The following is a 12,061-nucleotide window of genomic DNA, read 5'->3' on the forward strand; positions in this document are numbered from 1 at the left end:
GTGTTGATTAGTGTAGAAAGCTAGTGAGTTTTGCAGATCATTATCTAGTTGGATATGATCAGAGAATATAATCTCTTGGAATGCATATATAATAGTTAAATAATATATATGCAGAATTGGAGAAAGTTTTCTTCTTTTATATTTCAATCCCAGCAAAATTCTAATTTCAGACTTTATGAAGGAAACCTCAAGTATTCACAGTTGCTATTCATCCATAGGGATTGTTTCAACAAAGCTTTATAACAAACTGCAATAATTGGCGAGACCCACTGGCTGAGGGAAGTGAACAAGTTCTCAAGAAAACAGGGCCATTTCTATGTCTTATTCACATCATTAAAGCATTGAATTGATAGTGACATCATCAAATTGTGACCACAAATGTTTGAAGAATTTGTCCTTGGCCAAGATAATATACTTGCTCGTTCTCTTCACTTAGCTATAGACAATATCAATACAAAGTACACATTCTTTATGTGACTAATCCCTATAATTAAACGCAATGCACAATCCAAAAAATGAGATTTAACATTACTTTCCGTAATGATGCACTTGGACAAAATTACGGTATGCATGTTTCTAACGTTTTAAAAACCACAAGTTCATCTTCAGAAATCCTAAAGTTTAGTATTTGTATTGTAATTTTAGATCATTAAATATTATAATTGTCATATTTATTAAGCACCGAATAATGATCACTTTTTTTCTGACACGTTCATATAAAAACATAAAATTTTTTAGTTAGAGAGGTCGAATAAATAAGATTTTAATCTAAATTTATAAAATAAATGATATACTTTTAATTACTGAATAAATAATTTATATTATAATGTGTTAAAATCTATATTGAAATGTATATCAATAAAAAACTGATATATATATATATAATGAAATTTTAAATTAAATGAAAATAATATATTATAATATTTAGGGTGCGTTTGGCATGAGGTTAATAAGAGTTAATAATTAACCTTATAATTTTTAATACTGTTTGGATGCTTTAAAGTGATAAAGTTAATTTCTAACATCATTAATATTTAACCTCTTTTTAGAGGGTTAAATATTAAACTTAGGGTAGGTAAGTTAACAGAAGCTAAACACACTATTTATATATCCCTTTTCTATTTCTTCTCAACTTGTTTTATTTTTTGATCCTTTCATCTCTAAAAACTCTTAAAACAACAAGAAAGTATAATTTTTTTTTTCAATCACTTGAGCAAAATTATAAATTTTTTGAGTATAAAAAATATGAATTTATATCTTATTTATTTTATTATGAGTTAAAAAAATTATATATATATATATATAAATACATTTTTTAAATTAAATTATTTACAAATAAAAAATAATATTACCAAAAATAAAAATAAAAAAAATAATTTTGATATTTGTTACTAAAATATAAAAAAATAGATGTTTATATATTTTCATGTAAGCTCAATTTTTTAATCTTGTATTAAACATCATTAATTGTTATATCATTAAATATTTTTTACCCCCTTAATGATTATTCCCTTAAATTTTACAAGGTTAACACTTAACTCTCAATTTTTTAATTTTATATTAAATACACCTTTAATTAAATTAATTTATAAATATAATATTTATAAGGATTAAAATAAAATAATTAATTGTTAACTTTTTTTAATTTATAAATTAAAAAATATTTTAAATAAATAAATAAATTTTTTGGCATCGGCTGTTGAAGGCGGCTATTCCTCATTCACAGATTCTCACCACACTGGGAAGATTTTATCTTTATCTCAATAACAGTTCAACTTTGACTCGTACCTCTAATAAGCAAAATTTGTATTTTTTTTTTAAAAAAAAGGAAAGCTAAATTTGTAGTTGGGACACATGGCTACCGACCTACCACGAGCCAGGAGAAATCAGTAAACAAAATTGGAAAGAAAGTCAAAGTCTAGCGAGAGCCACCAAAAATTGGGGAATGCAAGAAACTTGGTTTTTATTTTTTTAGTCATCATTTATGAAAGAATTATAATTTAATTTTATATTTTAAAAATTTATATTAATTAATTCTTAAAGTGTAATTCTGTTAATTAATACTCCATGTCTCAATTCATTATTTTTTTTTTAAATTTACCCTACTTTATTATTTTTAAAAAAATTAAGGAATTGTTTTTTTTAATTTTATCTTATTTATTATTATCTCTAATGCATTTATTTTTTTATTATATTTCTTAGTCTTAATTAAATATAAAAATATTTCAATCAAATATTAATATTTTTTATAAAAATAAAATTATTCAATCAATCATTTCATTGATTCTTGTACAAAACCTCACTTGAGAAAGAATGGAGTGAGTAAGTGTTATTTATAAGTTATTATTAGTATTCAACAAAAATTAATATTTAGTCATTAAATATTGTCATTATTTATTAATATTTTGAGATTTGATTTCATTTCTCATTTCTTATATTTAATATTAGATATAGCTACAATAAAATTAAGCTCATGTGAAAATGGGTTTAATAATCATTAAATTAAATATTTTTATTTAAATTTATATATTTTTATATTTTTTTAAAATATAAATATAAATAAAAATATTTAATTTAATAATTATTAAACTCACTCTTATATAAAATCAATTTTATACCACATTTTTTTTAAGATATCACATCATATTATTTTAAAATATAATGATTAAAGGAAAAAAAGTTCACAAACTAATAATATTATAAATAGAATATTAATATAAAAAAAGAGAATATATTATTAATATATATGACTACAAAGATTATACGAAGAGACCATTTAATTAGCAAAATTAAATTTTAAAGATTAATTAATATAATTTTTAATTTATAAAAATAAAACTCATAAATAATAGTAATATTAAAAAATTAATGATAGATTAAATAAAAAATACTAATTAATTAATAAAATCAAATATTAAAGATGAATTAGTATAATTTTTCAAATAAATAAATCGAGTAATAGATAAAAACCCTCATTTTATTCAAACAACTCACGTTTGGATAGGAACAGGATGATTTTCAGAATGAGATGACTACACACAGCACTTATGGGATCAAAACCTCCATTCTCATTTCTAAGTGGGAATAACATAAAGGCAAAAAGCATCATCATCATCATCCGCATCATCATCAATCAATCAATCAGTCAGTCAACGAATTAGTCCTCGGTTTCTTGTCCAGTGTTCTTTTTTTTTTACCTCCCAATTCCCACAAGCTATGCATGCAGGGCTTGTTTGTTTTGGGGGTGATAGATACATAAATGTGGTTTTATGAGGCTCAGGATATGTACAAATAAAAGAGCAGGAAGTGTGTCATATCTGATTCATACCGTGAAAGATCCTGGAAAGACGAGTCTTTTTTTAAAGGAAAGTCAGTAAAAACGCCAAAACAAATCTTATTATACTTCCATTTTGCAATTTTCGCCGTTAAAAAGTCAGGCTTTCAGAAACTGGTAGGGCTTCTAAAGACAAAAACAAGGTTTGTCATATTCTTGTGGCTTTCTCAAACCCCCTCTCTCTTCTTTATGTGGATATTTGAGCTCTTTAAATAGCCATCCATCCCTGCAATTCTCTCAAGCTTTTCCAGGTCAGAAACTAAGAATTTGAATAGAAAAAGTATCTGGGATTCTCTTGAATCAATCATTTCTTTTCTGTTTACTTTGAAGATTCTGAAACGAGAAAGGAAAAAATTTTACTTTGACATATTTTTTAATTGAATTTGCTTTCCCTATTGCAGGTATCCACAAAGAATCTAAGGAGAGTTGTAAATTTAGGAGGTTCTCAATCCAAGAAAAAGTAAGAGTTCTTGTTTTCCTCAACTTAATTTTGCTTTTGGGTTTTTGCAGGATATCCGATTATCCAATCTTTGGAAATTCTCTTCTTTCTAATGTCTCCCTCTCTCTCTCTCTCTCTCTCTCTCTCTCTCTCTGTGAACTTTCGGGACTACCCATATGGGGAATTTCAAGTCGATGATTTTGAATTTTGGATATGCAGGCAATCATCAAATGGATAATAGGTATAATTTAATAAGGCAGGGCAGCGGTTTGTGGAGATCCCTAAGAGATGGAGACTTCGAAGAAGAGGAGGTTTGGGATGTTCTAAGAGAAAGAAAAGATTCAGGTTCCAAGTATGGCAAATCAATAGAATCCTCATTTTCTGTTCCAAGAAACCTCCCTTCTGCTGGGAGAATGATCCCAAGAGCTACAAGAAGTGGCAGCAGCAGCAACAATTCCTCTCATGGAACCAAAGTAGTGCAGCAATCAGCACCTGTCAACATTCCTGGCTGGTCAAAATTTTACAAAAAGAAGTCAAAGAAAGCTTCCAAGAATCCTAGTTCATTGGATGATGATGATGATGATCAAGAATCAGATGGTGATGATTGTCATGGGGTTATGAATGAAGATAATGATGATGAATTTGAAGAAGATAGTGATTACCATTATAAATTGCCCCCACATGAGCTCATTGCCACAAGGCTAGCAAGGAGCCAGATTTCCTCATTTTCTGTTTTTGAAGGAGTTGGCAGGACCCTCAAAGGTAGGGATCTTAGTAAAGTTAGAAATGCTGTGTTGACCAAAACTGGGTTTCTTGAATCACCATGACCATAATTTAATTCTAATGCCACAACGAAGCAGGTTGCCATTTAGTCATGGTGATCTCTACTCGTGTGGTTAGTGGTTATGTATAGGGGTTTGTGTCGGTTCCTTTGGTGATTGTATTGGTTTCTGTCTAGGATGTTCATGGGCATTGGTGAATGGCGATCCATTTTATGTGTAAAGCACGCTTCAATGCATATTAATGTCTATTTAGATATGGGATTTGATTGCTTTTGGTGTTGTTCATGAACTCTATTTCTGTTTACTTTCCACCAATGGGCATTGTTTCAATAACCCATCACCAAAAGCAGAATTAAGAAACAAGATCCTCAACAAAATTGGAAAAACCAGACAACAATAGTCAGGAGTTTTTGTGCAAGAAACCATGGAGAGAGTGCAAGAGTCTGAAAATAGGACATTGCATGGGATGCAGTCCAAGAAGATTGGATGTTGGCACGCGCATAATTGAAGTTGGGACAGCTGAAATTGATGAATGTCAACATTTGATTTCCCCTCTCTGTCAGACGTTAACAAAGCCTACTAATTCACTTTCATATCATGTGAGTTTAAGGGATAATAACATTCTGATGATAAGTAATCAAGTAATTTACATTATTCTCAAGGAATTAATTCTTATCTTAATTAGAAAAATTAATTTCTTAGAATTAGTTTTTAATATATATCACTATCAAACAAACAAATTAATATTTAGCAGGCCACCATTTAAGGGGAAAATTTTTTATTGTATCTTAGATTCGTTAATAGAATGTTGATGGGAAAATAAAATTGAGGCATACCGGAGCAATATGTCAGCACGACGTTAAAGATGCCAATGAGATTGGGGTAAGCATTTGTCTAACATATCTAATTTTTAAATTAATTATTTTATGAATAGATATTAATATTTTATTTAATTTAAATTTTAAAAAATTATTTAAAATTTTTTGAATTTTAGAAATCAAAATTAATTTTTTAAAAATATAAAACTTTAATGATTTTTAAAAATTAATTTAAAGACCACGTGGCAAAACTAAAAATATATTTAGACTCTATGAATTTTTTGAGTTTTATAAAATTTTTTCGAAATTTTTGAGCATCATTTTCAGTCTCAAAGCAGAGTAAAAATTTAAAATTTTATATTCTGAATAAGACCGACAAAATTAAACTAGACCAGATCAGAACAGTCGAATCAGACCAGCCCATTTCCTTTTCTTCTTCCCTTTGCGCGCACCCAACACATACTCTCTCTTTCTCTCATTTTCTCTCTCCTCTCTCCTCCTCTCGCAGCCCCACCGCCACCCCAGCCTTCCCAGCTCGCCAGTGCGCCACTCCAGCTTGTCCCCCTCTCCAGGCGTGGCCTGAGGCGCCAGGAAAACATGCCCGAAGTCACCCCAACTCGTAGGGTATCGTTTTGTCTTCCTGAGCCGATTCTGGCCGATCCGGCCACCAATCGGATCGGGTCTTGTGCCAAACCTCTTCTACACCTCGAGAGCTTTTCATAGACACCAAGAATACTAAAATCCATCAAGCGGTTTACCCAATTTTTGTCTGAAAAGTTTCAGCCCATTTTGAATTTTGGGCTAAATTTCTCACAAACCATGAATCCCACGAGAAAACCGAGAGTACCGGAGTGCTCCACTCGTCTAGAGCATCGCGGCAATACCAATTTCAAAATTTTCTGACACCGTTTTTCGATGGGTCCAGTGAAATTTGTAGTATTTTTCTGAGCATTAAATGAGCTTAGAAAATTTCGTAAAAATTATATACTAACCCCCGTGTTATGGGCTTCGTGTAGGTATCTTCAATTCGCAGAAATTCAACGGTTGCCCAAGTCTGTAAATTTTGGGACAGACAGACAGACTATCAAAAAATCTTGGAATTGGGTCGAAATTTTAGCTATCCCACCGTTGTCAGACGTCCCGAGCGCGTTCCCAATGTCAGAATCGGCATAGGTAAACCCAAACCTTACTTTTTCTTAATTATCTAGTGCTTGAATTGGATTAAAAATCTATAAAATATTCGTGGTAGCTTAGAAAATTATAATTCCTTTTGCATTAGCTTAGTAATAATGCTAAGGACCGTGGGGCAAAGTTTTAGAATTTTTAGAGCTCATTTGGATAGTTTTTGCAAAAGGATTAATTATAAGGACTAAACTGTAATTTTTTATATTGTAATTGTTGACTGTTTGGATGGGCCCAGGAGGAGCTATGTGATGTGATTGAGTTGTGGGTGTGTGGTTTGTGGATATAGAAGTGCGTTTTAAGCCATTTTGCAGATTGGGTAGGTCCTAGGTATAGGGGAGATTCTGTCGGATTTTCGGAACGACTTAGGATATCTTTGATATTTTCTTAGTTTGTATTAAGTCAAATGTATTAAATAATTATAATAAAATTGTCAGGTGAGCCGGGACAGTCTTCTTCCTCTGCCCAGCCGCCACAGTAACTTCAGTTAAGTCTGTGAGTAAAATATTAATTTTAATTGTAATTTCAATATTATTATATGTTCAAGCATGCCCATGCATCACTTATAAATATGTATCTATGTAGTTAAACACTAGGCACGTTTTATATTGCATTCATAATTGTTGAAGTGCCATGGATATTGTTTGTGGTAATTTGGAGCAGTGTGTGTGCGTGACGTGCGTGTGGTATGGTATTGGATATGGACAGGATGGGTAGACACGGCTTGAGAGACACTCACTGAGACCATGCATTTGGTTTATTAAGCGAAAGTCCGACTTGAGAGACACTCGCTGGCAGAGGTTGGATTAAGAGGGCTGTATAGGGGATCAGCTCCCATATATGTATTGTTTGACAGTGTTGGGTGTGTGAGTGCTCCAAATTGTCTTTTTGATGTTATGATATGAAAATTACCACATAGTGCATTAGTTTTAGATAACTATAGAGATTATGGTTAAAATTGATATTTTACTCTCTGAGTCGAACGCTCACTCATGTTCATCTATTTTTCCAGGCTACAGAAAGATTAGTTATTGTTGCTAACTTGCTCTTCTTCTTCGCAAGTCCATTAATAGTATTTAATATATTTTGTACAATTGAGTTAAATTTTAGACTCCGCATGTGTTAGAAGAACTTATTTTTATTTTGGGCCTATATTATAAAAGTTATGTTGGACCTGTAAAATTATTAACTGTATGCATGATGGGATTAGATGAGGGAGCTGAGCTCCCATTTGAGTTATGATATTTTGATTATGTGGAGGGTAAGCTGAGCTCCCAAATTTATTATATATTGTGTTTACAGGTCAGGCGAGTCAAAAACTTCCCGTTAAATGGTCCATTTTATGGCCGGACTTTGTTCAGTTGAATTCTTGAACTTGGGCCCAAATGGGCCTTAGAGTTGGGTTGAGAAATAGTTAGGCTTACTACGGGCTTCGAGGGCTTTAGGCTGGCTCAGGTTCTAGTGCCGGTCCAGCCCATAGGTTGGGTCATAACAATTTAGTTCGAACCGAACCGAATCGAATTAAATTATAAAAATTGAATTTTAAATTTATGAAACAGAACCGAACCGAAATGGATAAAAAATCGAATCGAACCGAACAGCTCTATTTCGGTTTGGTTTGGTTTAAACCGATCGATTTTGATTTTTGATTAATTTTTTAATTTAGACTTGATTTTCAAGTTATTTAGTTTAATTTTGACTTTGGTTTGAACCTAATAACCATTAATCAATGAAATTAAAAAATTAATGTATATAAAATTAAATATAAATCATAAATTTATCATAAAAATAAATCAATTCAAAAATCGATTCGATTCGATTTGATTCAATTTGAATATATAAATTACTATTCGGTTCGGTTCATTTAATTGATTTTTTTCTCTTCAAAATCGAACTGAACTGAATCGAAATAACTGAAATTTTTATAATGTAAAATCGAACCGAACTGATTGAATTTTAAAACTGAACCGATTGAAACAAATTAACTTAGTTCGGTTTAATTTTTCGGTTTGAGCCGAATTCTACTCAGCCCTACAATGACATTCTACCAGTGTAATATTTTAAGATACCTTTTGTTGAAATTGAAATTTTTGCGCTTAAAACTTAAAATAAAAAAATTATATTATATTTTAAAATTATTGCTACATAATAAATAAGTAAAAAAAATGAAATAATTGTAAATTATAAATTACTACTAATATGTTTACTTTAATATTAAAAAAAAAAAAGGAAATCAACTAAATACAATTTAAAATTTTGTTTGAGAATATTCAAAAAATAATAACCCTCAAGATAAATTTTTAAAATTGCTTGAAAAATAGATTAAATAATCCTGAAAAATATATTTTTAAAAATATGAATAAAAAATATTTGTGAATTTCTTTTGCACAACTAAGGAAAAAAGAAGTGGGGTTGGACCTACAGCCACAATATTCTCTTAGGTCAGTGCCAAAAATTAAGTGGACTCACTCAAATACAAGCCCATCTGAAGGAGACATGAAAACCCAACAATGGAAGTGGAAATCATCAAAACCGTGAAATTATAAAAACACTTACATATATAATATAGATATATATTATTAATTTAATATTACAATTAAACAGTAAAATTATTTATTTTCGTATATAAATTATTTTATGCAAAATAAATGAAGTCTTAATTTTTATTGATTTACATTATTTTACATTTCAAAAATTCTGAAATGGGTAACACAAGTATCACAATCACATGACTTATGATTTGTCTCTTCTCGTTGGTCCTTGCATAGCACCAACAACACCTTGGGCTCTACACATTACATAACTTGGTCTCAACAAGCCTAGAAATAGTTTTAACCTTTGCTTGATTGAAATCTTTCAATTCTTTAAGGGCCAAATCTCTTAGCTCATTCACCTCCTTCCATGACCACTCGTTTCTTTCAAATCTATTAAATATTCCTTGTATCATGCCTACATATAAACCGTATCTTCTCAATTTTTCTATTTCTTCCTCACTTCCGCCGCCTAATATTGCACCACATGCGCCCGCACACGCATGTAATGCACCTTCTTTCTTTTTACATACATTATGAAGCCATGCCGCGTGGAATAATTTCTTACCGTCGGATTCTCCATATTGTGATTCATTATATTGCCCTTCCATCACACCTTGTGAACCCATGGCGCGTGAGATCTCAATGATCGCCTGCAAAACCCGAACCGAATTATTTTGATCTGGGTCGTTGGTCTGAGCTACCAACTCAAACCCGAATGATATCATTCCATCTGCTATGAGAAGCTCAATGTTCGGCCCAAAGGTATGGTCGACCGTTTGCCTGGTATTGGGCCTGTCTGTCAACGGGAGGTTCTCATGAGTGGAAGCAGAAGCATGCATAAGCCGTAGAGCGGATGCTGCAGCCATGGCTTGGTCACGGTGACCACCAACGAGCTCACAAGCGGCGATACACAAGGCGGGAGCGGAGGTTTGCGGGGCGATGAAGGTGAGATGATGCATGGGCTCGAAGACAACTAGCGGTGGCCTTATTGGAATGGCCTGCTTGAGATGGGTCTCGATGTCAGCATGTATGGAGCTCCAATAAGACTGGTCAGTAGTGGACATGGCAAGTGCCGTAGGTCTACGAGACAATAATGGGTGATTAGGGTTGGATGTGGAGAAAGCACGAGCTCTAGGATTGGCATGGATGATGGAAGAGAGAGCTCCGGCCATGAGTGGTGGTGGAGAGGAGGGAGGAGGAAGAGGAAGTTGTGGAGGCGTTGTTTGTGAAGAAAGATGAAAGAGGGAAAATACAATGACTGTGATGGTCTCTGACATAACATTGTCTTTATTTATAGCGGCCTGGACTGGCAGGACTTACTTGGGAATGGGAACCTTATTTCATCTAAAATTTTTAATTGGAATAACTAATTAATAAAAAATATATAAATAAAAATAAATGTTAATTTTTTTAAAATGTATTAAATAAGAATAAATAATTATAATTTTATGGATTATATTTTTTAAATATATATATTTTTATTAAATTATCATTTTATTTTATGTAAAATAACATGCATGTAATCAAGCTAATAGCACGAGAGCTGGTAGGTAGACAAGACTGCATTGATTTACCTAGTTTTTGATATATTTATTGCTAAAATGCCACGTTTTCCATGGGTTGTCTCATGTTGTTATAGGGGATTATTTATTTGTTTTTAGTTGAAGGGGATCTGGATTTAAACTTTGACAACCAAATTTAATATTTAAATCTTAATAAAAAAAAACAACATAAGAAAAAACAAATCGTTAAACACGTTAATTAATCAGGTAGTTTTTAATTAATATTTGAATTAAAATTAAAAAAAGGAGCCATGTAAGGATTAGAACAAACAAATGGCAATGTTATAAAATTTTTTATTGCTTATGAAACGGATTAGAACAAATTAATAAAAAGATTAAAGAAGAAAGAAAAGTGTAGTGTAGCGCGAAGTGCGTCCCCCTGCGCATCGCATGACAGCCTGTTTGCAAGTGGCCCTGATCCAAGGCATTACTCAAATAGGCGGTGATTAAGTGTTACAAGAACATTTTTGTCAAGATTATGCGGAATTCGAATTTAATGACGAGTATTAGAATAATAATTTTAAAAATTTAAACAATTAAAAAAAATTATTTTTTTTTAAATATATAAATAAATAATTATTAAAATAATGATAATTTTAATAAAATTTTTATTTCTATATAATTCATATACATACATTCTTCATAAGATGTAAAATTTCAAAACATCACATTTAATATGGGACCACCGTTAAAGACAAGTCTTTGCTTAACATCAAATCCTTTTGCTATTTATGTTAGAGATAAATTTAATAAAAAAAATGAGGGGAGGTAAGGGTGGTAATTTTAAACATGGCACGCGAAAACGATACGAATACGACACAAAAATATAGAATTTGGATTAGGTTTATTCGTATTCGTGTTAAATTCGTGTCGATCATTTATGATGCTATTATAATCGTGTCGTTTCACGAGTTAACACGCCAACCTAACTTGATACATTTATGATACTATTTAATATTTGTGTCACGTATTGACCAGTAACCCAATAACCCATTTGACTCACTATTGAAGGAACGGAAGCGTGAAAAACACAAGTTTATACCATTGAATTCAAAAATTTTCATCTAGGGTCACATGCATCATGCAAGATTTATTTTTATCGATTTGATTTCAATGATAAACAACATATTAAAACTCTTTTAATATGTTTTTTGATCTGTATTTGCCATTTAAGATTTTAAAATTAATCATATTAATTTTAGAACCCTAGATTAAATCAAGAACGATTACACTAACCTCTTGATGCACTGCAGCGTGTCTGCGCCTTTGAGATTCGTCTTCAGGACACCAGATGTTGTCCCTCTAGCTTGTCCATACCAAGAACACCTATGGCAGCCCTTGAATAGCTTCTAAAGTTTTTATATTAATTAGAAATTCAAGTTCTGCCTTTTAAGAGATTAGAGATGTAAA

General features: G+C 31.3%; 2 protein-coding genes across 4 annotated transcripts; one reads left to right on the forward strand and one right to left on the reverse strand.

Annotated features, from left to right (window-relative positions):
- Positions 1 to 3,034: 3,034 nt before the first annotated feature.
- On the forward strand, positions 3,035 to 4,826 carry LOC110673402 (protein S40-4). 3 transcript variants are annotated; one of them, XM_021836535.2, is made up of 3 exons: positions 3,035 to 3,585; positions 3,736 to 3,794; positions 3,993 to 4,826. In XM_021836535.2, exon 3 carries the CDS (start codon positions 4,004 to 4,006, stop codon positions 4,598 to 4,600), a length of 597 nt encoding a protein of 198 aa, XP_021692227.2. In that variant the 5' UTR covers positions 3,035 to 3,585; positions 3,736 to 3,794; positions 3,993 to 4,003; the 3' UTR covers positions 4,601 to 4,826. The 3 variants fall into 3 exon arrangements, with proteins under 3 accessions (XP_021692227.2, XP_021692228.2, XP_021692229.2); XM_021836536.2 differs by having other exon boundaries at positions 3,035 to 3,477; XM_021836537.2 differs by having other exon boundaries at positions 3,570 to 3,614.
- Positions 4,827 to 9,200: 4,374 nt separating this feature from the next.
- LOC110673468 (heterodimeric geranylgeranyl pyrophosphate synthase small subunit, chloroplastic-like) lies at positions 9,201 to 10,376 on the reverse strand. The gene has a single exon (XM_021836613.2). The coding sequence runs from the start codon at positions 10,364 to 10,366 to the stop codon at positions 9,344 to 9,346; it is 1,023 nt and encodes a 340-aa protein (XP_021692305.2). The 5' UTR covers positions 10,367 to 10,376; the 3' UTR covers positions 9,201 to 9,343.
- Between the last annotated feature and the right edge of the window lie 1,685 nt (positions 10,377 to 12,061).

Source organism: Hevea brasiliensis, chromosome 15, assembly GCF_030052815.1.
Source record: "Hevea brasiliensis isolate MT/VB/25A 57/8 chromosome 15, ASM3005281v1, whole genome shotgun sequence".
NCBI lineage: Eukaryota > Viridiplantae > Streptophyta > Magnoliopsida > Malpighiales > Euphorbiaceae > Hevea > Hevea brasiliensis.

Coding starts and splice junctions, on each gene's coding strand:
- LOC110673402 (XM_021836535.2), top strand. CDS start 4,004: ATGGATAATAGGTATAATTTAATAAGGCAGGGCAGCGGTTTGTGGAGA.
- LOC110673468 (XM_021836613.2), bottom strand. CDS start 10,366: ATGTCAGAGACCATCACAGTCATTGTATTTTCCCTCTTTCATCTTTCT.